Here is a 25,583-nt window from a genome sequence, read left to right as displayed (position 1 = left end):
TTGTCAGGCAACTCATTTGACCTACAATATATATATATTTTAGTACTTTTAGCCACCCTGCTCGATTTTTACCTCCCACACTCATTCACAGCCCACAAACACCATTCTGAGCGGAAATGATTTTCACTGCTCTTTTCCATTACATGCAATGTTTTTTTTTATTCTGATACTTATTATACAGTATGTTCAACAAGCTAATTTTAAATAAAACATTTCACATGTCATTATTTAGAAGAAGCTTCAGTACATAAACAGACAAACAGTGAGTCATAAGTACCTGATATGAATAACTAACAGATATGAGTAATATTTAATAATAATGAACTGAAAGGCAGAATAATAATGCAAAAATATGAATAACAGAGAATTTTTTCTGTCCATTTTTATTATCTTTTTATTTGCTTCATAATTAAGTGGCCACATGGTCCAAATACTCAATTTAGTTTTATTAAATATAATTCTGTGCATAACATTTTGATGCTAAACATTGCCAAGCGCAGACAAACCACTTATACGGTTCCAAGGTCAATTTATTGCACTGATACCGGGCTCAGTTCTTGTCATAATATTCTGTTGTTGTATAAAAATAGTGCAGGATCCTCTAGCTGTGGTCAAAGTGAAGGCAGGAAGGAAGAAAAAAAAAGTTTCCACATAACACCTTACATAATTACTGTATCTGATACAGATACATCCTCTTCTGCTGAAACAAACATCTCATTCCAATATCATGTGGGGATAACAGATGCCATTCACATGTTTAAATCAACATACGGTAACTACTTTGATGTGTTAATAAATTATTTTGAACCAGTAAATATTTGTACTATTAGTAGATGTTTCATTTATATTGAATTCAGGTGCAAATGTGTCAGTCTACTAGAAAACTGTAAATTTGCTGTTACTATGACCCTGAATATGGCATTAAAATGAACATTATGGTGAATCAGCCAATAGAATCATGTAAAGCTGCTTTTCTTTCAAAGGGTGGTACAGTACATAAAGGTCGCTGTGTGTCTTCTCTCTCAGACTGTGTTGAGAAGGAAGGGAAACTTGTGATAGATTCTATGTGAAAACCAACCTTGATCTTTAATAAAGTCTGTAAGTACAGATTTAAACAAAGCCTGTTTTTTATATTAACTTGGATATGAGTTATGAATCAATTGTTTATGTTTCATGTGTTTATACTTCTTCTTCATTTAAATTCTTTTTTTACAACTCTACCACTTTTTTTCTAGATGATTTACCCTAAAGGTTCTGAATCAACCAGTTCCAAATTATCTCCTAAAAATGATTAATCATTATTTCTTCCTTTTGATTTACCTTTCTAAATGTAAGTACTTATGTTTACGTACTGCATAATAAAGCAATTCTACTGCAAGCTAACATTTTCTCATCCATGACATTGAATTTTTCTAGGCAGCTCAGATAATGCAGACGTCGTGACTCAGAATCATCTGAAGATTGTTCAAGCTGGAGACAGTGTTAACTTCACGTGTATTTTTTCAAAAGAGTCAAGAACTACTGTTGCTTGGGTCAAACAAAGAGCTGGAGAGAAACCCCTTTTAATCACTTCATCATATCAAGCTTTACCTGCCGTTATTGAAAATGACTTTGACAAACATAATCGCTTTTTTGTAACAAAAGATGCTGGCAGTTTTAATCTCAGTATCACAAATGTAGAAGAATCAGACACTGCAACATACTATTATATTAAATATATATACAAGTTCACATTTGGGCAAGGCACAGATCTCATTGTTAAAGGTAAACAGAATGTTTTCTTGCATTTTACTGTGGTACATGTATTGTAGCACATTGTGTCTGGTCAAATTACAATCATGTCGTTGTTGTTTATTGTGTTTTTAGGCAGACACCTGAACATGCAGGCTGACCATCAGACAGCTGTGCTAGATCCAGTGCATCCAGAAGACTCTGCAGTGGGACTTCAGTGCACTGTCCTCACTCAGAGCTGTGCAGGAGAACACAACGTCTACTGGTTCAGACGTGAATCTGGAGAATCTCCTCCAGGAATGATATTCACTCAGGAGCGCAGGAACGCTCAATGTGAGAGGAGCTCTGATGTGAACTCTACTGCACACAAATGTATCTACAGCCTGCCCAAGAGAAACCTCAATCACTCTGATGCTGGGATTTACTACTGCGCTGTGGCTGCATGTGGACAGATACTGTTTGGAGATGCAAGAAAACCTGACATGCCAGGTGCCTATTTAAGTTGCATAATTTTCTCTGTCTACTCACAGATTTATTGCAATTTTTTTAATTACTTTAATTTTTAATTAAGGTTTTCCGACACCTTGGATAACTGCCCTGGTTTTAGGAACTTTAAACTTTTTATTATTGATTGTGATCATATTTCTGGGTACACAGTTGTACAAGCAGCGAAAAAAAGGTAGGAATTACTGCATACAATTTTACCAATATGTGACCCTGGACCACAAATCCAGTATAAAGTCAATGGGGTATATTTGTTGCAATAGACAAAAATACATTGTATGGATCAAAATTACTGATTTCTCATTTCATTATCATTAAATCATTAGGACATTAGGTAAAGATCATGAGCCATGAAGACATTTTGTAAATGTCCTTACTGTAAATGTATCAAAACTTATTTTTTGATAAGCAATATGCATTGCTAAGAACTTAATTTGGACAACGTTAAAAGGCAGAACCTGATTTTACCAAGTGAGACATGTTCCTGGGACAACATCGTTGTTGACCCTGGAACAACATTGTGATTAACCAATCAGATTTGAAGAACCAGTTTTTAGATTTTGTGAAATTTACGCTTAAAATCAGTGTTTGGTGCTTGTACATCAGTGTCATTCATCTATCATTTCCTCTGATTTTAGGGATTACTCATGGTTAAGGTTAGGTTTAGGTGTAGGGATATGGTTAAGAATATATTTTTGTAGTAAAATGTTGTTCCAGGGTCAACAAAATATGTTGACCTAGGAACACATCGAACTTGGCAAAATCAGGACGTGCACGTTAAAAGCGTTTTTCTCAGTATCCTTTTTTTTTTTTTTTTTTTTTTTGCGCCCTCAGATTTTCAAGTTGTTGTATCTCAGACAAATAATGCCCTATCATAATAAGCAATACATCAGTGGAAAGCTTTTTTATTCAGATGAATAAATCTCAATTTTGAAAAATTTAATATTATGGTTTTGTTGTCCAGGGTCACATATGTGAGCAAATCAACATTCTTGAATGACAATGTAGTTATGTAACCCAATTCTGATTGTTTTTCAAGATGGGACTCTTCAGGCTGGTCACTTGATGGTAAGCATTTTAATATTTCATGTGCTTTTATAACATATGCAATTCAATGTAAATGCTTAGTCTTTATAGTCAATATATGTCTATATGTCTAATCTAGGATGAAGACAGAGATGCTTTGAATTATGCTGCTTTGAGCTTTCAACAAAAGTCCAGCACCCCTAGAAGACCCAGAGAAAAATATACAAGATGATTCAGTGTATGCACATGAAAAACGTATACATTTTACAAAAAAAAAAAAATGTATCTGTTATTCACAATAAGAGTGTTTTAATTGATAAAATCTAAATTTATTTTAATATTTTAACCGCACTCAACTGATTGCACTGTAAAAAAAAATGAATTAAATTTTTAAAAAAAAACGAAAATGAAAGTGAATTACTGTTCCGGTTTTTTCCTCAAAAATCTCAATCTTTAATGCAGTGTGTTACTTGATGTTAATTGTCAAATTTACTAGCAATTTCTGAATGAAAATTGCATCTAGTCAAAAAAAAAAAAAAAAAAATTGTATAAGTTTATTTATTGTTTCAAATAAACTGAACTGATTGACATTTAATTTTAAGCAACGTTCATGGACTCTTTTTTGTTGGATTTCTGCATCAATACAGCATATCATTTTAAGATTGACTGACTGCTGAAAAAGTCTGAGGTTGAGAAGAGCTAGAGAAGTTGAAACCCTTGTCCATGGTACTGAAATGTGCAAATGATGACCATGTTTGCATTATTTTCTAGTTATGCCAACTACTGCATAATAATAATAATAATAATAATAATAACAATATGCTAGTGTAATGAGAATAAGGTAGTTAAACTAATTACGTTCAACACATACTGATGACATTACTCATGACAACTATATTAATAAATAAGTCGATATATCCTTTTCGTACATCTAGAATGTAGTGTAAGCAATATTTTCACATGAACATTAAAGAGAATGTTGCAGAAATGTGTTTAATGACCTATAGGGTAATACTAGGGGTGTAACAGTACATGTATTCGTATCGAAAATTTTCAGTACAGGTCTTTCAGTTCAGTACGCACGTGTACTGAACAAATACAGCGTTGTTTTAACCACTGCAGGAGCATAACTTCATTGGAAAGGAATTACAGTTATATTGTAACTTTTGTTAAGTAACAAAGTCTAATGCTTCAAATTATGTCAAATGGGAATCGCCAGGCCATTATGAGGGGTGATTAAGACCATTAGAAAGGGTATTCAAATGTCACATAGGACTCAAATGTTATGAGCACTGGGTAAATTATTATATTTTAACAAAAATTAAATTGTTATAACTTAAAAGTTAATTTCAAAAACTGCATTATGTGCAAATAAATAGTAATCAAATTTAGGTTTGAGCTCTGTTGTTAATTAATGTGAAAGGACTTCCTACAGTTTAGAGACTAATCTGGTGTAGATTTTTATCCCTAAGAATGATTTTTTTTTTTAAAGATTGGCATTCTCTTGATGAGCTTCAAGAGGTAGTCACCTGAAATGGTCTTCCAACAATCTTGAAGGAGTTCCCCGAGAGATGCTTAGCACTTGTTGGCCCTTTTGCCTTCTGTCTGCGGTCCAGCTCACCCCTAAACCATCTCGATTGGGTTCAGATCTGATGACTGTGGAGGCCAGGTCATCTGGCGCAGCACCCCATCACTCTCCTTCTTGGTCAAATAGCCCTTGATGCCTTCAGTGTGACTCTACAATTTTCATAGTCATGAAAATAAAGAAAACTTTTTGAATGAGAAGGTGTGTCCAAACTTTTGGTCTGTACTATATATATATATATATATATATATATATATATATATATATATATATATATATATATATATATATATATATATATATATATATATATATTTCATCCATTCAATCATATCTGGGACAGCATTAGTCGGCATCATGTTTTCAAGAGAGTTGCAAAAATGTATGCTGCCTAATATTATTGATAAATGTCTCATGACGCCCCTCTAGTGGACACCTGTGTCAAAAAAAGACCAAAATATGAGGCTATGAGGCCTGTACACAATAAACTAAAGTTATTCAAAAATCCCACATTAGTGCTAAAATGTTAAATCCCAGTCTTTAATCCCAGTCTTAGTAAATCCCATGCTAAAGTTACATACTTACTGTCAGGTTTAAGAGAGAGTTTTTAAAGTATGTCAAACTGTTGCCTTTTGGTCGGCTACAAAGCACCAACCACCAGAACAGACAGCCACAAGAACAGTTTGTTCCTGCAAAATTTATAACTATAAACTGTCCATCATAACTAACACATTTATGCATAGCATCTGAAAACTGCACATTTATAAACTACATAAACTGTACATCTGCAAATAACTGTAATAGCATCTGTAAATTCTTTTAAACAATTATTGTGTTTATTGTCTATATTTCTACCTCTTTAGTGCATCATTTAATTTTCTGATTTTCTTATATAAGTGTTATATTTCATCTCTACTTTGTAATTACTATGTCTGCACTATCGTGCATGTCTTCTGCTCTGGAAGCTCCTGCTATCACCAAGTCAAACTCCTTGTGTGTGGAAACATAGTTGTAATTAAGCTCTTTCTGACTTCTAAAAACATCTGAGTACACAAACTAAACATCTCAGTGAAGTGGGTTATTTAATAAATAAGCAAATTATTGCAAGTAAAATACTTAAAATATTTTAGAACCTAATATAAAAGATTTTCACTTTATATAGTATGTAGTAATTTAAAATGTAGAATTTAGAATTTCAGAATTTCTATATATTCAGGGCTGACAGTCATGTCTAGAGTTAAATGTTTCTCTGTTGATGTTCACCACAGCAGTTCTCAGTATGTTCTGACCAGCTTCTTCCTGCCAGTCAATCTTCAGGAAATTATTTACTCTGTCTTTCCACTTCTGACTGACACTTTAGTTGGCATCACATGTTCTTTTCATGGACATATGCTAACTTTGAGGAGGAGTCTGTGCTTTGTGATATCGAAAGCTTAAAGCCTAAAACATTTTGGTGCAGACAGTACCTATGGTTGTTTGGGGCCGCAGTGCAAAAACACTTGAAGGGGCCTCCACCACTGCAACCAACTGCCAGCTTAAAAACAGGATGTGGATTTTTAACAAGTTTGTGCTTACTCAAATGAGTTGGTGGTCTCAAGGCATCTTTCCACAAACTAAATGTTATATGTATTTTTGTCTCCTTATAAAATGTCATAACAAATATTATGTAGCATTTATTTTTGTTTAAACAACAAAAGAAAAATAATTATTAATTTTATTTTTGTTAATATTAACAAGTAAATCCACAATAACAGAGTAAAGGTGATGACATGTTTAGATGTTTAATGGATAAATATTTTTGTTTGCAAGTGTTGTTGTTTTGTTTTGTTTTGTTTTTTGCTACTCAGCTGCAGCATTAAGATTTTTTTATCCTGCCAAAGGAAAGCAAAAAAAAAAAAACACTGACAGAGGTCAGTCTTGTGGGTAGGAAACTGTTTCAGCTATGATGTGCTGAAGTATTTGTGCATGCAAACAGTGCAAACAGACAATTTTAATTATATATATATATATATATATATATATATATATATATATATATATATATATATATGGTTACACTTTTTAAGGTGTCCTTGTTACAGTATAATTATATATTATATTATATTATATTATATTATATTATATTATATTATATTATATTATATTATATTATATTATATTATATTATATAAGTACTCTGTAATATTAATGAACTGCATGTACTTACTATATCACCAGGTTTTGGCTTAGGGTTAACAAAGACACCATTAAATAAAGTTTTACCATATGTATATACATACACATACATAATATATATAACGCTTGAAACTTGTGAGCCCTAAATCCAGCTGCTTTAGATTAAAATTTTGTCACTTTGCTTCAAAGACTGAAAATGTATCCGCTGATATTCACTCTAACACCTTTCACTTTATAATGAGCAGTTTCTTCCTGTCTCTCATTCAAAAGGAAATGATGAAACTCGTCTCTGCCTTCTGACTTCAGTGGCAACAACAGTCACATCCTCTCCTCATTTGGAGGAGTATGAGTCTGTGGTTTAAGCTTTGATAGTGGCATAAACAAGGCTAAAAGTCATCATCTGTTTTATGAATAAAATAAAACAGTAAGTCTGTTAGTGAGTAAGAAATAAATTATGTCTGAATACACGATATAGCGAAAGTGTTATTTTTTCATTTCTGGGGTGTGTGTCTTTAATATTGTGATGGCTTATGTCCTTTTGTGGTAACTCAAACATTTCTTCATATTAGATCATTTAGAAAGCAAAGACTTACTGATCAATACATTAATAACACTCATCAAAACATTACCTTTGCAACTAAATTGTAAGCAACATCTGAACATGAGTTATATTTTTTAATAAATGTTTCAAATGTGGCATATAAAATGTCTGTGAAACATTAAATATGTGTTTCATAGCTACCCTAGTTCACTGCTTTGAGGAAGAGTTGACAAATGATGTTTAGTTTGCATGTATTTTTATTTAGGGCTGCATTTCTGAACCAAAATTCAGTTCTCTTATGTTTGTACAGAAACGTTGTGTCTGAATGTGTGTTAATTAATAATTAAAAGATTTTGTAAGGTCATGTCTGTAAAATTATGAATTATGTCTCTGTCCTTGGTGCTGAAATTACAAATCCTGGTCCCATAAACTTCTGACTTTAATGACAAATGACAAAAGTGCACAGCACAGCACCTGAGCATACTAAATAATCAAACATTAACCACATACATATGTACAGATGCCAAACTTTGTTATGTATACCTGTAGTTTTAATATATGTAATTTATCAGATGACAGGGAGCAGAGAGAATGAATTGCTGTCAGTCAATAGTAAATAACTGTTTTGTGTGTGTGATGAAATGACAGCTGGGTTTTTAACATGTTGTGGTTGTGATGCAGCAAGAGGTGTGAAAACAAAAAAATGGAAACTACACAATAGAATACTCACTAACACTGACCCATTCTGCCAACGTCAATATTTAACTACAGTTCAACAGCAAAATCATATTCCTTTACCTTTAAGAAGCAGACTTTCCAAAAAGTTAATCAACTGATATAGACAGTTTTTTTAAACAAAAAATAATAATAATAATAATTAAATGGTATCATTGCAAACTCCACCATGACATGAGCTGATTGGCTGCTGTCACAGAGTGGTTTCAGCTCAGTGCAAACCCTTTCTCAAGTGACCAATCAACTTTTAGAGCACTGAATAAATCAGATAGAAGTGTGTGTGTGTCTCATTTGTCTGAAGTAGAGATTGAAGGAAACATTGTATAGACAGTTTATTGATTCACTTCTATTACTTAAAAATTATTTACTTTGGGGCTAATTTTTTTGTTTTCTTTTTTTTCCAGTGAATTTAAACATGAGAATAATTTTTGGAACGTCAATGATCATGATATATTTAATTATTTTGTTCATCTCAACAATAGGTAAACATATTTGAATATACTTTATTATTAATATTATTATTATTATTCAACAGAACTTAAGTCTGTTGATCACTATATAAGACTAAATGTACTTTCTTTTTATCTTCAGTCTGCTCCTCTAATGCAGAAGTTGTTCAGGAGGATCATTTAAAAATAGTTCAAGCCGGAGAAGATGTGAACCTCACTTGCACCTTTTCAAAGCTTCTGCAAGCGACAACAGCATGGTTTAAACAGACAGCTGATAGAAAAAACATACAGATTGTATCTTTATATTTAAAACAACAACCCAGTTGGAATGAGGACTTTGATAAAACAAATCGTTTTAATGTTATTAAAGGAGATGATCATTTTAATCTGACTATTTTAAAGACAAAACCTTCAGACTCAGCAACATATTACTGTGTAGTCGCATCATATTACACCGTTGAAATGGGTGCAGGAGCCAGATTACTTGTCAAAGGTATGTTTCCCTGCTTATTTTAGCTTTGTTCAGTTGGACGTAACTGACTTTTTTTTTTTTTTTTGTCTTTAACATTTCTTTCTAACTTATGTCACCTGTCAAGATGCAGCTGTGGACAAACACCTAACTCTTCAGCAGTCTTTAATAGACACACTTCATACTGGGGATTCTGTGAGTTTACAGTGCAACATCTTCACTGAGAGCTGTGCAGGAGAACACAGTGTCTACTGGTTCAGGCAAAGCTTGGGAGAGTCTCAAGGAGTCCTTTACACAGAAGGAGAGAGAAATGGTCTGTGTGAGAACAGGACTGGATCTCAAACACAGAGATGTGTCTACAATCTCTTCAAGAGCAACGTCAGTCACTCTGATGCTGGGATTTACTACTGCGCTGTGGCCGCGTGTGGAGAGATACTGTTTGGAAAAGGAACTGAACTAAATTTTAGAGGTAAGGTTTTTAGATAGATATTTGATTTTTTCACTCAGGTGGAATATTTGGTTTCAAATATCAGGTGAAATAATCCCAAGGAACTGATCAACTATTTACAGTCTGAATAATGTCTAAAACTTTTGGTCATTTCAGAGAGTGTCGATGTGAAACCAACACTGCTTGTTCTTGGAGTTTTAAACATCATATTTTTGACTTTAGCTGTTTTTCTGGGCATAAAACTATGTCAGGATCCAAATAAAAGTAAGATTTCATTTAGGCACACATACTGTGAATTAATAATATATTTATATAGTCACATACTTTTTTATAAAGATGCAACAATTGACACTAAAGATATTATATTTTCTTTCTTTTCTTTTTAATTGTATTATTTACCCACAATCCACAAATCTCAAGAGTGTCAAGTAAGTTGTTTTATGTTTTATAATTTAGGATTTATGATTGTATATTTTGTTTAGGATTTCAAAATGTTCCGATCATGTAATTATTCATTATAATTATAAGGTCAGGTTTATTAAGTGTAAATGATTATGCTGATGTGTCTTCTTAAGCCACAACTTTACATTTTATGTGACATTCTTTCCTCTGATCTTCGTTTTGTTTTGTTTGTTTTTTTCATTATTGTAGGGTGAAGACATTCTGAGTTATGCAGCAAAAAGTTATTTCTTGGCAAATGAACCCAAAGTAAAGATCACTGAAGAACAATCTCTTGTGACATACAGCATGTATAAAAAACCTATAATTGCTAAAGCTAATAATAAATAGCAGTTTTCAGTCCAAAACTAAATGCTGCATATGTTTATGGGGTAAAACATGCTTTAATTTTCAGTACTTCTTTTTAACAGTGTACAATGTGCATACCAGATTTGCAGCTATAAATTTTACAGTCTTTTTAATGTACTCTGATATATGAAATTTCATGTTTAACATGTTATTTGAGTTTTACATATACTTGGCTGCATGACCCTCTATCCAGAACAGAAATCCATCCACAGATGCTTGTTTGTATATTTAACTCTGTTTTCTTCCATTATAGTGTGGTTTCAATAATTGATTGTATCTGAAATCAGATGATTTGTCTCAAAGAACTTGCTACACATTCCTTTTTATACTCTCAGTAGAAATGTAAGACAAGATGTGTAATTTATAAATTAATTTTCCATAAATTGTGTTATACAATAATGCATGATCTGTGATATCTATATACCTGTTTTTTAATCTTCTGTGCCCCCCAAAAAGTTAACTATAATATAGGGCTGGCTTTACATTTCTGTAAATAACCAAACATAAAGTCTGCTTTATGCATTATTGTTTCTTTACCTTTTATTCATAACTGTATGTCTTTTTCTTTTTACACTTAATGCACATTCAGTGTCAATGACAATTTAACACAGCCAAACAGGCTTTTCATTCATCAGATGTACAATTTCACTTAAAGCAGAACTACTGAAGTGTTCTCTATTGACTGCGTAACATATTTGGTACATTTTCTTGAATTCCACCACTTGCCCAAATTTGCACTCATATTTATGCTAATAACTTTTAAATTGTAAGCCAGAAAATGTAAATTATTTCCACTGAATCCTTGGCTTATGCCGAGTTGAATGAAGTTCAATTTGTTGAATTTTTTATTGTTCATAAAACATACTTTTTCCAACTCATCTTAGGCCGTTGCACCGATTGTCACGAAAATTGAACCAGATTATCTTCAGACCATGGTGGCAAAAATATATGGAATTCAAGTTGTTTCATCAAACTGTTCTTGAATAACATGCAAAAGTATTCTACAAATTGTACGCAAAAAAATGCAACTGTTAGTATATTAGAAGGTATATTGAGACCAAGCTTGGTATTTGTTATAACAAGCATGACCTAAGACTACCTGCAGTGCTTCGGAACTATGCCACATAGCGGTCAGAAGATATGAAAAATGCTTATTTTTGCTTCTGAATAGTTGGGACAAAAAAAAGACAAAACTGGGCCCTGTTCCCCAAAACGTTCTTATCGCTAAGTAGTTCTAAACCTATTCTTTAACCTCTCTCTTAACGTTATGGCACTATTCTCGACATGTTCGTACGCTTGGTATATCTTCTGTAAGTCACACTTTCGTAAGGTTGGTCTGGACAATTCGTAAGCTCTCTCTTAGCGTTGTTTGAGCACAAGACGCTAGTCTCCACCACTGTGCAGCAGTCTTTAGAAATCAGCACAGCGCAGTACAAGTCAAACTATGGAATGTTGACAATGTTGTGGCTAACCAATGATTTTATGCTATGGACATTTTAAGACTAATAATAAAGTATGTTTGCAATGGATACAGGCCTATTTATGAAGTTGACTTTATGTGGTATCAGAACTAATATGTTGGTAATTAGACTAGGCCATTTAATAACGTCATTGAAGCATTTAAATTGGCAATCACTTTTGATAATTAGAAATCTGGCAAAAAATATGGCTCTAAATGTCTAAGATCTATGAATGGGTAAGCATGGTGGTGTCCAGTAAGAGAACAACTATGGCAGCAATCCAACGTGTCTTTGTATTGAATCAAAGACGGCGGCGGCTGCGGAGCTGTTTAGTCCATGTAAATTTTTTTATTCAGCAAAACGCCCTTTTGACAATTTGCCTGACGTGGCTATATTAAAAAAATTGCCTGGCATCCCCAGAGTCTTAGGCCTGGTGGATGGCACACTCATCCCTATCGCCAATCCATCAGTGATTGATCAGGCGTACATATAATAAAAGGGATACACGGCCATAAACGTGCAGGTTATACTGGACCATGGGGTGTGGTCTCCGACTTGGTGTCAAGGTCAAGTAAGACTTCAAGTTCCTATGACGAGAAGCTTGGTGCTCTTTTTGTTTACGTTGCTTCCCCACTATATTCTTTATCTAACTCTCTCTCTCTCTCTTTGTTCATTGTAGATAGGTTGCTTATTATTGGAAAACATTAGCCAATGGCAATCAATATAAGTAGGGACTGATGTTGATAGATTCCATGGATCATGTCGAGAACATCAATACCAATTTTTGCCATAATTGACTGAACTTCCTGTCCACCATTTTGATTTGATTTATTGCTTCATTTGCCCATCATTACTGCAGAGATATTGAAGCACATGGCAGGTAGCGATTCGAAATACTCGCCGTTTTTTATATTGTGAAAAGCCACCTGCTGGCTTAAAAGAAGTCAAAATAAATAAACTACTTTTTTCCCATTCTTATTTATTTACTTAACTCTTGATAAGTGTATAAACAAATAACGCAGAAAAGGTAATCCAATCAAAATATTTTTTTTATGTTCTCAAGTAAAAGTGGGAGTCTGAGCTTCGCCCCTCATTAGAGTATTCAGAGCTCTTGTTTCACATTGACAGATTTATCAGTAAATCAAATTGTTCACGTTGCACCTGCTGGTTTCAGTTTTAAACTAAGTAATTTTGTGTTTAGTTTGATCAACATAAATACACGGTTCAGTATATAAAGTTTTTTAAACAGATTAGAAGCTTGATTTCTTTTGTCTCCAGAGACACCAGACAGCAAAATGTGATAATGTTTTTTTTAAAACAAAAAACAAAAACAAATGTATTTTTTCGCAGTTTATTAATGTTTTAAATCTACATTTGTGCAGATTTGGGAGGATTTATGATAATTTTTACATTTATATAAATATATTAAAAATCTATTTATCTAATCTATCTCTCTTTTTTACTTTTCATGTAAAATACACTTTATAAAAGACCCACATTCCTAATTTTAATGAATGGGTATAACATGGCAAATGTGCCATAAAATGATGGAAAACTGTTTTCATATACTTAAAAATAAACAGTCTTAAAATTAGAAAAACATGAAATTTAAACTACAGCCACAAGTTTTTTATTTTATTTATTTATTTATTTAGATTTATGTTAAGAGATTATAAAATCATTATTGTAATAATGAGTTACTGAGTGATGCACAGCTAGGCCAACCACAGGTAACTAGGCATCAGCCGACGTCACAGCGCTAGCTGGAGGCAGCAAAACAAAGGGGAAACTAGAGGAGGCCCACTCAAACCAGTGCAGATTCTGCTACGTAAGGAGTTCAAAATATCATCTTGTCGTGATGTTTTTTTTTTTTTTTTTTTTTTTTTTTTTACTTTTGAGTCATCCCTTTTCTTAAAAATTATTTAAAGGTTGGAATTTGAAGTTCATCATATTTCAAAACTTTCTGTTTTTGGGAAAACCTGTATCTGAACTGCAAATCATGTTTTTAGTGTCATTTTGAAGTTTAATATGTTAGATATTGCTCTACTCTGCTCATATTTTAGTTGTGCTGGTCTTAAAAGGTTTTTACAAAAACTATTGATTCTGGTACAGATTTAAAAAAAAAAAAAAAAAACAGGTACCCTGAACAGCCCCAACCGAGCCAACCACCCCTATTTGTTTCTGCCTTTTTTAAGATTTAAATTACTTTTTGTCATCACGCTGTCACGTTCGGGAACACAGAAGATGGAAGATCCAAGTGCAGTGTGAGTTTAATAGGGTTATCCAAAATCAGAGTGAAAACAAGCCGGGGTCGTAACCAAACATCAGTCCAAAACAGACACAAACAAACATGAACAGGAACAGGAACAGGAACAGGAACAGGAACAGGAACAGGAACTTGAAGACTAGGAACGCGAGGAAACTTGGTGACGGAAAGTAAGGACTCCATCCAGACTAACAGAAAAGGACTGGTTAATATAGGGAGGATAATGACTAACAAGTGAAGACACCTGAGTGCAATTAGCAGGAGTTCAATTACTGTGATGAAGGCTAGTGGGAATTGTAGTGCCTACGGTGAGGTGCCTATGGGGAAGTGAGACCACTAGTGGACACCCAGGGAAACAGAGACCAGACAGCGTGACACATGCACTAATACTTTAGAGTTAAATTCATTTATCAAGAAAGTACAACACTCAAAGTATTACTAAGAAATATGTAATAAACTGTTTTTACACCACATACATTAAGTATTTTCTTGTACTAAACTTTTTTTGTTGTTTTTGTCGTGATTTATTGGTTATAGGCCATAACATATTAGGCTATAAGCATATTAGCAAGAATTAAAATAAAGGTGTATTACTAATTGTTGTGTCTACGTAATGTGAGTAATATTATTACTGTGAACATTCCTTTGAAATGGACAAAATACATATTTCTTGGCCTATGAGGTTACATAGCTAGTTGAGAGGTTGCAAAACATCCATTGTCCACCATTCTTACATGAACTAATATGAACTAAGAGAAAAAAAATAAATGGTACGGGTAATGTTCTACATTATCAGTTAAGTTTCCCATGGCATGGCATATATTTCAGTTAAGCAGACATTTCCTTACCTTTAAACCCAATACAATGTAATCATTAATCAAAATACAGGTAAAAAATCTGAGAAAGTTAATATTTCTTAGAGTTTGCAAAACCATGCATTCATCAATCCAGTTAAGTTAAACTTGATCAAGCCCTGCCATCTGCCAACCCATTGATTCAAACTACTGTATTTTCAAAATGTTTAAACGTTTTATATCTTGGATACTCAGCGTTACTTCTACTAAATAAAAACACAGGAACTTTTATATGGGGCCCTTTAAAGGTTACATGCTTAGGAACATGTTTCCTCCGATTTTCCTCTTCTAAACCACAATGCATTTTTAGCAATGAAACAACATATTAACCAGACAGTTTGAGAGAAGCCAGCTTCTGTTATGAACTGGTAACTAAACAGTAGTTTGTATAACGTGTGTATTAATAAATGAGAAATGTTTTTTGGAGCAACGGAAAAATGGTTGGGTTAGAATTTTTTTTTAGACATTTTGATGTGGCAAGGGGTGTGAAAGCATAAAAGCTAAGGTGAAAGTGCATATATGCATCAGTTGTTTGGAGCAGAGGGCGATGGACACATGGTAAGACTGCAGTATAGTCTAATCTATTATCTACCATTATTCTTTACATTGTCTTAGTGTGCTCACCATTCACTTTTACAGGGCAATTCAAAGCTCAAGGATCATTTTGGAAGACGATTGTTCATGAGATATTACTTAATTGTTTCACTCTCCTCAACAATAGGTAAAAATGTCTTTCAACAATTCTATTTATTTACAACTTATTTAACACTAAATAACACTTAGCTTAAAAGCTGCCTGTCGTGTGCTTTGTTTTTCAGTCTGCTCCTCTAATGCAGAAGTTGTTCAGGAGGATCATTTAAAAATAGTTCAAGCCGGAGAAGATTTGAACCTCACTTGCACCTTTTCAAAGCTTCTGCAAGCGACAACAGCATGGTTTAAACAGACAGCTGATAGAAAAAACATACAGATTGTATCTTTATATTTAAAACAACAACCCAGTTGGAATGAGGACTTTGATAAAACAAATCGTTTTAATGTTATTAAAGGAGATGATCATTTTAATCTGACTATTTTAAAGACAAAACTTTCAGACTCTGCAACATATTACTGTGTAGTCTCATCACATTACACCGTTGAAATGGGTGCAGGAGCCAGATTACTTGTCAAAGGTATGTTTCCCTGCTTATTTTAGCTTTCTTTGGTTGGATGTAACTGACTTTTTTTTTTGTCTTTAACATTTCTTTCTAACTTATGTCGCCTGTCAAGATGCAGCTGTGGACAGACACCTAACTCTTCAGCAGTCTTCAATAGACACACTTCATCCTGGGGATTCTGTGAGTTTGCAGTGCAACATCTTCACTGAGAGCTGTGCAGGAGAACACAGTGTCTACTGGTTCAGGCAAAGCTTGGGAGAGTCTCAAGGAGTCCTTTACACTGAAGGAGAGAGAAATGGTCAGTGCGAGAACAGGACTGGGTCTCAAACACAGAGCTGTGTCTACAATCTCTTCAAGAGCAACATCAGTCACTCTGATGCTGGGATTTACTACTGCGCTGTGGCCGCGTGTGGAGAGATACTTTTTGGAAAAGGAACTGAACTAAATTTTAGCGGTAATATGAAGATGAAATGCCTGGTTTAAATTGGCTTGGTTTGATCTTTCATCTTTCAAAATAATTTGATTCATGTAGCGGAGTACGTTGGAATGAATTGATCTTATTAATAAAAGAAAAAAGAAATAATATCTAAGAAATTAAAATTCATTTTTTACTTTGTTTCAGAGAGTGGTGGTGTGAATCTATCTCTTCTTGGTCTTGGAATTTTAAACATCATATTTTTGGCTCTTGTTGTTTTTCTGGGAATAAAACTATCCAGGGGTGACAGTAAAGGTAAGACTTTTTTAATAAAATGATTTATTATATAAATGCAAAATTTGACAGACTAAAAACTACATATGATGGCCATTCATAATGACAAGAATCTTATTTTTCCAAAGTGCCTGCATCTCAAGAGAGTCGAGTAAGTACATTATTTTCTTCTGTATGAGATCTTAAATATAGAAAGGACTGCTGACTGCATTTACAGCAATCTTTTTACTCAATTTAATATTAAATATTATTATAATTAATTAAAATATTAGTAAAATTATAATAATAAAGTTTCAAATATTAAAATGTTAGGACTTTTGGTTTATATTATGCCATATCATGTCATTTTTCTCTTTTAATATTAGAATGAAGACACCCTGAATTATGCAGCCATTAGTTTTGGTCAGAAACCTCTGAACAGTAGAAGAGCCAAAGCAAAGACCAGTCAGGACCAGTCTCTGTACGCACAAGTCAGATCACACCAGTAGCATTCACAGGTTTAGAGGTGCATATAACTTCTACAATGTTTACATGTTTTCATTATTATCTTGTAACAAAACATTGGACCCAATCCATTTAATTTGTCAGAATAATTTCAGTAATTTCTACTCCATTTTTAGTGATTTTCTTTATCTGAAATTAAATTCAAAGTACAGTTCGGTAATGTAAAGTGCAATTAATTTTTCACTGCTGACACCACCGTGATTTTTGTTTTCAGTAAATTCATCTATAATGCTATAATGCTTATTAGGATCATATCTAGGATTTTTCCATAAAATGAGTGTAGTTAACAATCTCATCAAAATATGAATTGCAAAATGATCGCTAAAGGTGACCATATTTAAATGCAATTTAATGTTTAAATACTGCGCTATTTAGGCTTTGTACTCTATATTGTTAGACATTAGAATTTGTTCGGCATAGTAAGGATAATTGTGGGAAAGAAAGGTAGTGTGTGTTTGTGTGCCCATGTTTTTTTGTGGATTCATGCATGTATGTTATTAGACTGTGTGTTCTTTTCTGGAAATAAAATGTTCTTCATTTGCATCTTTTAAATTACAATAAATGTATATGTGTATGGTCATATTGTGATGTTTGAGAATCACAAGAAGAAACAATAAGGGTTGAGAGAGAATTTATATAGTAGTAATATGTTGTTTAGATTTATTTTAAGCATGAATAAGTACTTTTTTAACCGAAGGAAAATTTTCAGTTACTTGTTAATGATAATGAGTTAATGATATTTGGAGTGCTGCTTCTACCAATTCAACAGTGGAAAATAGGATATTTGGCTTATGGCTATTTTTTTTTTTTATTAACTCAGAAAGATTTGAATTGATATCCTGATTAGCACTGAGATGTATGTACATGGAGGATAATTTGTCACTTGAACGGCCCAAGATTAGGATTTTATCATGATTGGTGACAATTTCCCCCATGAATTCAGAAAATTCATTAAGAAAGTCCTTATTTCCATGAGGTGGCCTATATATACTTGCAAAAACCACTGGTTGTCCAAAGCGAGTAAAAACAACTGAACTTCAAAACTACTATGAGTCCTAGTGGATAAAGAACGACAGAGGTGAGAGTCTTTAAAAACTGTCACTTCTACCCATCCCTTGCTTGTGGACAGCCAAGCACCGGACCTCACTCATCCTCCTCCTTCGCAAGATGGCAGCAGTGGGCTGTTCGAGAATGTCAATAAAGGCCCTATTCACTGCCTGGGGCATCTGGTGGCCACAGCGTCACTTACACCGCTCAGCCTGTTGCTTATGCTTCAGTACTGGATTTATGTCCAAGTCCTGAGGTGGACGTACAAGCGCCACTCACTGAGTCCAAGTAACACCAGCTTGTCACCAAACCCTCACCACGTGGTCAGATCTTGCATTCCTCTGTGCAGATCTCCAGGCATGCTGTGGTTCACACGGATGCCTCCACTTCCTCCTTTGGAGTCAGAAGTTCCTGAGGTCACTTCAGTGTACATTTCTTTTGGAAACTGCATTGATATGTACTTATTGGTACGTATTTCATGTATCATGAAAAAGTGCCCTCAGGTATGTTTTTGCCATGAGTCCAAAAGGCAAAATATAAAAATGTATATATATATATATATATATATATATATATATGCGCATAATATATAGAGTGCATTTCTTTATTTCTTTATTATTATTTTTTTTTTTTGTCATACGTTCATTTCATAAATGAGGTCCATTGACACTAAATGACCTTTCACACACAGTGGAAAACCTGAGGTATGGACAAAGGATCTAAGGGACCGGGCAGGGGAGTAAGGGTGGAGAAGATTGGAAAAACATGATGGTGCAAAACTGTTTAATGCCTTCCATGTTGGAAGTAATATCCCAAAGTGAATACATTATATCACGGGGTAATCAGTCAAGATCATGCAGTAGAGAAGTAATGTAAGCAGAACACATGGTGGAGTTGAGAGCTAAGATTTTAATATTGGGGCAGGCCAAGAAATAGAGCACTGCAATAATCCAGAAGTGTGTGTTCACAGTTGTCAGATTAAAACTGTCAATCCCACATACAGCATTTAAATGATTGCTGTCAAATTCTTTGTGATATTGGTTTTGCAATGACTGGAGAAGGGAGGAAGCCATGAGATGTGGTTCTTCTCCAGTGACTTGCTTGTACCACAGTTTCATGCTTAAATGTTCTGTTGGGATGAAGTAAAGTACTGTCATATGATTCTGTTCAGTTAGCACTATCAACCAATTCCTCGGCCTGACACAGTTCTGCAAACACCACAATTGAAACCACAAATCATGCAGTATGCTTAAATACAAATGAACATTTGATATAAGCATTATTTTATGAGTAAGGTATTCTTGCTTTTCATTCATTTTACATAAACAACCTACACAAAAAAGCTTCTTAACATTGGCCTCATTAACCCAATAGTTGTGTTCTCTCTCACTGTGTCTTTTATAGTGACAGGTTTTATTTAATAGATGTCTTTATAATTACCCTTCAGATGTAATTAACCCCTCAGCATACCTGTCTGTCTGTGGGTCTGTCTATCTATCCACATAACCACTGTATTCACCTAATTATTGTACATTTAGCTGAAAAGTTTATTTGCCATTTGTTAATGTTAAGGCTTGTTATAAAAAAAAAAAAAATTAACCCCTCAAACTTTTGCATGTGCCATTGAGACACAAAAGTATGGCAGACAAGATAAAAAAGTATCAGTTTGACATCATAGCCATGTGCTTTCTGAAAATAAAAGAAAAATTAGTTAAGTCAAATTCTCCACTCCATAACTTTACTACTTATTTATGTGCTCTGGGAGCTTTCATGTGCTTTGTAGGACACAAAGTGCAAATCAACCAAATCTGCTGGGTGAAACTGAAAATTTGCATTTGAATATGAGTGTTGAGACATTGTGGTGCAAATTTTGTTGAGGTGAACTATTCCTGTAAAAAAAAAAAAAAAAAAAAAAACTATAACTATAAAGCGTGAAATGTAACCCAAAAATGTGTGTCTCTGTCCATGGTGCTGAAATCATACTTATGTCAAGGTGTGTTTCAACAGAACACATCCACCTGTCTTTGATTAGAATAATTCATTAATAATAACCTGATTTATAAATGATAACAAGTTTATATATATTATATATTCTATATAGATATAGATATATATATATATATATATATATATATATATATATATATATATATATATATAGATATAGATATATATATAGATAGATAGATAGATAGATAGATAGATAGATAGATAGATAGATAGATAGATAGATAGATAGATAGATAGATAGATAGATAGATAGATAGATAGATATACAATAGCAATTGTAAGAGAGTGAAATTGTTACACCACACTGTAGGCCTATTATAATGCCATTAGCCTAAAACATGAGAAGGTCAAAAATCACTTGAGTTGCAGTTTAGTTAGCCACTCTCACGCTTTAATCATACAATCATAAGAGGCTCAGTGGAAAGTTTCAACCACAGAGGTGTTAGGTATCTCATTCTTTCCATTTTTGATCTTAGTGGGTGACTGCAGTTTGGCCGTTGTTGTTTTTTTTTTCTTTCTTTCTTTCTTTTTTGGCAGGGCTCATAGTCCAAAACCACAAGTGTATAAGGTGTCATGCTGCTGCTTTTACCAACATCAGACAACAGAGAAAAAGTAATTTTGTACTGGTTGATAAAACTGCTTGATTTTTGAGTTGTGACAAAAAAAATAAAAAAATAAAAGTGTTTGGAAATAAATGTGTCACAAAACAATGTTTCGATGGTTTACATGTTGTGAAGTCATACTTTACATCTTTTATTTTTGAGAGAGGACACAACATACATATGCCTACTTAAATAAACAACATTTTGTTTTTCTGCTCAACTGGCCTGTGTTGTAACCTTTCTGGCCAGAGGACCAGTAGCCTACTGATTGAACCTGGTTTCACCCAATTTTTACTTTCTCCATTTCTGTCACCGATGTAGTTATGTTTTCTTGCTACTGTCACCTTTGTCTTGCTTAGTTACGGATGCTTGACTGATTGCACAGACACTATTCGAGAGAGCTGCACTGGATGATGGCATCACTGATTCATCATAGAACTGAATTTAGCTGAAAAATTATTCTTTGTTATTGACCTCTTGCATTATTGACTAACTATTTCCCTGTTTGACCCTGTAAAACTGCTTTGACACAATCAGTATTGTATGAAGCGTATACAAATAAAGGTGGAAATTTACATTTTTGTGCAGTGTAGACCAACCGCATATAACAGTTATCACTAATGTAATGGTAGACAAAAAAAATTTAACTATTGCTAATCTAAAAACTGAACTAAAGCTCAATCTTTGTGTGTTGGTCTGCTGAAGTTCACCTCACCAGGGCTCATTCTGCACTGAACTGCTATTTCCTGTCACTCCCTACAGGAAATGATTCTTTGTTTCTAACCCCTGACACTTTATTTGACAAAAGGCTGCTTTTGCTCAAACACAGTCGTGCGGTTTGAGGGGTGGTTGGTCTACACTCGCCATGCTCACCTTAAATGCATCTAATAAAAAAAAAAAAAAAAAAAAAAAAAAAAAAAAGGTTAATACGCTAATTACAACTTATTTAATGATCCTCTAAAACATAATTTATTCACAGATTTCACTTACTGTGCACAATTTTGTTATTTAGCTGGTACCTACACATATATATTTTTCTTACAGATATTGCACTCCTCATTATGAATTTCCTGTTTATATGCACAATAAAAAATAAAAGATAAAACGTTAGTTTTGTTGTTGTCGCCCAGCAGCAATGTGCCATTACACTTCTACATTTGAATGGAATATGCAATGAATAACAAATTAAATTTGTCTTACATCATACATTATTGGACTGATTTTAGAAGATTCAAAATAATGGACAACTATTTAACTATCTAGATCAGAAGTTTTATGAAAGGGGAAAAAAATCAAGATATATAAGAAGTAAGTTTATTAACATAATTGTATTACTTTTTAACATTACAATTTCAACTTTAGATGACACTCTAGTTCTGTACAGTACATATTATAGTCTGCTTTAATACAGATGGGCACATGTACAGTGTAAAAGCCACACCCCCTTCAAATAAATAAAGCTGAATTTAATTCTTCTCAGTTGAGCTGATTTGACTGGAATGTAAACATGAATTTGTCTTCGAAACATACTTTGATGCTCTTTTTAATAGGTAAATATACTTTTATAATTTTTGCTATAGAATTTGGGACACTGACAGAATGACAGTGTTTGCCATGAATTGAATAAATATACATTAATATGTATAGCTACTATATACTTATACTGTACTATATGCTATAATAAAGTTAATGTTCTATAAAATCTGTTTAAATTAATAATTTGCCATTACATTGTCATTTAATTTTTATCTTAATATATTTAGCTAATGATTATGTACTTACATATTCAATTCCCTCAGAGTTTTAATGGGATTGTTCAATCAAAAATTTACTCACCCTTATGTTGTTACAAATAATTGTTACCCTGTTTTTTTCTTCGTGGAATTGAAAAGTAGTTATTAAGAAATGTTTCAGTGATTTTTTTTTCTGTAAAATTTTTCAATCATTTATTTTAAATTTTTTTGTACAGTTTTTTTCACCAACGGTCAACATGATGTTATTTTATTATTTTGTTCTTCTGTACAATTTTTCACCAACGGGCTTCATAATATGTTATTCTGAGTTCCACGGAAGATATAAAATATACAATAAAACATATCATAGAAATTACTTTGTAACTTTGAGCCATGCTCAGTTATTTTTGACATGGTGCAACACATTGTTTAGATGCAATGTAAATGCAAAATGCAGCTTACCTTTGAATCTGAATTAATGTCTTTATCTTTGCCCTCATAACATTTTATTTTTTTATTTTTTTAGGTATCATCTTTCTAAAACAAGCATCTTTAACTTTTGTGAAAACTGTGAACATTGGAACGACTGTCACTCTTTTGTGTTCCAACATCTTGAAAGAGCCCAGCTACATAGCCTGGTTCAAGAAGACAAATGATTCTCTCCCGCTTTGCATTGCTACTCAATATGTGAGTGACAAACCACCAGACCCCATATATTTGAATGGATTTAACAAGAATCACATAGAGATGTCAGTGAACAGAACATTTTCTTCCTTGAAGATTGTAAAAGTGGACATCTCTGACTCTGGAATTTTTTACTGTGGAAGCTTTTTGACAAACCACATGATGTTTCACGACAAAACACAGTTAGTGGTAGTAAATGGTAATTTTTAAAACTTCATTCCCTCAGTATCTATTATAATTCCAAATATTTTCATATTCCGTGTTGTTACTATTCAGTTACCATTAATTACTTTGTATTCTATTTTATCTTTAAAGAGACTAATCATTCTGAAGAGGATATTGCAACTGTGGATTGTGGTATGTGTCATACATTACAATTTAGCACTAAAATTTGGCACACATTCATTGCATTTTTTATTTCTAGCTTGCAATGATCTTGTTCTCTTTGTTTCTGAATGGTTTTAACAGGGGCAGCTGAAGAATCTTTGAGATCCTGCCATCTCTATTATACACTGACACTGATTCTGAGTGGCTTTTTTCTTTTCCTTCCCACTGTATTTGTGATTATAGTCTTACTCAGACTGAGGGACAGAAACAAGCAGAAGGGCATGTTAACAACTTTAAATACACACTAAAATATACAATAAACCTTTAAAATTTAGATCTTAACAAAACAAGTGCCCTGGGATTGTAATAATGATTGATTTTCTTGTTTTTCTTAGATGCCCATTTTCAGGGTCTTGATGAAGAGATGCACAATTACTTGCAAAAGGTATTTTTTCATATATTTATTTATTCATTTATTTTATCACAATAAAAATAAATTTACAGTAGAGATCAAAATTAGAGAATAATACATAAATACTGGTATTGCAACAAAAACCTTTATTTTGTGGAAAACGCAGAGATCAAAATTAGAGAACCACTGTAGCATGAAAGAAAAGAAAAAAAAATAGACGGTTGCATATGTCAAAAATTAGTATGAATTATAGAGACACCCCGTTTTTAATGAGTTCAGCACATCTGTGGCCGCTGGACATCACTATATATATATATATATATATATATATATATATATAATTATTTTTTTTCCTTCAGCATCAAGATATAGACTTGCACTGTGCACCAGTAAGTTTTGCAAAGAAGTTGAACAGGTCACCTGGGAGAAATATGAGTGGCGTGGAGACTCATGTTGTCTATGCTGAAATAAAATGATTTACAGATTATTAAAAGATTGTTCTTTGTGGAGACTGGTTAACATATGATATGTCACCAAAACGTGAAATTCTGATTGTGTGTTCTTAGTGGTGAGTTAAGGTGTGTTGTGTTAAAATTATAATGTACATTCTTTAAATACATAATAATACATTTTCTTGGGATTTTCTGCTTCAAATGGCAAAATACTGTGTATTGTGTATTTTCTTTCATCAATAGTTTAAGGATTATTTTAATCAGAGAGTACACACTTGAATGACGTATAAATCACAACATGGTTTTATTTCCATAACTAGGTCTTATTTAATTGCTTTTAATGCATCTGTGCCATCTTAGTAGTGTAAAGACAGCATTAAGTAAGCAAAATCTCAAGCTCTACCAGTGTCTGTGGACTGCAGTTTGAATGCCATGTGGCTGATAGATTTAAATTCAAGAGTAGGCTCTTGTTGGGTTATTCCAGAAAATTTAACTCCAAGCCAGTTAAAAAGCAAATATATGAATTAAAACTATAATATTATTCTCCTTAAGTTTGGGTGGTGGTATTCTCCACCAATTTGGGTGGTGTTGGCGCAGTGGATAAGACACATGCCTTTGGTATGAAAGATCCGGGTTTGAATCCACTGTGAGACACCAATGTGTACCTGAGGCAAGACACTCAACCCTTAGTTGCTCCAGAGGCGTGCGACCTCTAACATATATAGCAACTGTAAATCACTTTGGATAGAAGCATCAGCTAAATGTAAATAAATAAATTCATTTGCATCTTTATTTGTTTTGTGATAGATATTCTCTGAGAAGTGAATTTGAAAGGAGTGGATTATATTCTTGCATTTCATTCCAGTAAAGTCAAATAGACTAGTCTTCTGTGAGTCAGT

General features: G+C 33.2%; 2 protein-coding genes across 2 annotated transcripts; both read left to right on the top strand.

The window, feature by feature from the left end:
• Positions 1 to 529: 529 nt before the first annotated feature.
• Positions 530 to 3,506, top strand: LOC113076363 (uncharacterized). The gene is made up of 8 exons (XM_026249008.1): positions 530 to 772; positions 1,027 to 1,098; positions 1,236 to 1,330; positions 1,417 to 1,764; positions 1,867 to 2,220; positions 2,303 to 2,410; positions 3,275 to 3,303; positions 3,401 to 3,506. Exons 3-8 carry the CDS (start codon positions 1,288 to 1,290, stop codon positions 3,491 to 3,493), a joined length of 975 nt encoding a protein of 324 aa, XP_026104793.1. The 5' UTR covers positions 530 to 772; positions 1,027 to 1,098; positions 1,236 to 1,287; the 3' UTR covers positions 3,494 to 3,506.
• A 5,230-nt stretch (positions 3,507 to 8,736) lies between these two features.
• Positions 8,737 to 21,020, top strand: LOC113076358 (immunoglobulin superfamily member 3). Its single transcript, XM_026249003.1, has 8 exons — positions 8,737 to 8,779; positions 8,889 to 9,239; positions 9,343 to 9,684; positions 15,869 to 16,219; positions 16,317 to 16,681; positions 17,279 to 17,373; positions 18,547 to 18,787; positions 21,012 to 21,020. The coding sequence occupies exons 1-8, from the start codon at positions 8,737 to 8,739 to the stop codon at positions 21,018 to 21,020; spliced, it is 1,797 nt and encodes a 598-aa protein (XP_026104788.1).
• Positions 21,021 to 25,583: the final 4,563 nt, after the last annotated feature.

The sequence above is a fragment of the Carassius auratus genome, unplaced genomic scaffold (assembly GCF_003368295.1).
Source record: "Carassius auratus strain Wakin unplaced genomic scaffold, ASM336829v1 scaf_tig00020146, whole genome shotgun sequence".
Taxonomy (NCBI): Eukaryota; Metazoa; Chordata; class Actinopteri; order Cypriniformes; family Cyprinidae; genus Carassius; species Carassius auratus.
The sequence above is the reverse complement of the archived record's forward strand: the minus strand, read 5'-3'. Positions and strand labels throughout refer to the sequence as shown.

What these genes read in the sequence shown, in the direction of transcription:
- LOC113076358 (XM_026249003.1), top strand. Translation starts at nt 8,737, where the DNA reads ATGATCATGATATATTTAATTATTTTGTTCATCTCAACAATAG. An exon ending in TTTGTTCATCTCAACAATAG is followed by an intron (nt 8,780 to 8,888) that starts GTAAACATATTT and finishes TTTTATCTTCAG; the next exon opens with TCTGCTCCTCTAATGCAGAA. An exon ending in AACTGAACTAAATTTTAGAG is followed by an intron (nt 9,685 to 15,868) that starts GTAAGGTTTTTA and finishes TTTGTTTTTCAG; the next exon opens with TCTGCTCCTCTAATGCAGAA.
- LOC113076363 (XM_026249008.1), top strand. Translation starts at nt 1,288, where the DNA reads ATGATTAATCATTATTTCTTCCTTTTGATTTACCTTTCTAAAT. An exon ending in TTTGATTTACCTTTCTAAAT is followed by an intron (nt 1,331 to 1,416) that starts GTAAGTACTTAT and finishes GAATTTTTCTAG; the next exon opens with GCAGCTCAGATAATGCAGAC. An exon ending in AAGAAAACCTGACATGCCAG is followed by an intron (nt 2,221 to 2,302) that starts GTGCCTATTTAA and finishes TTTTTAATTAAG; the next exon opens with GTTTTCCGACACCTTGGATA.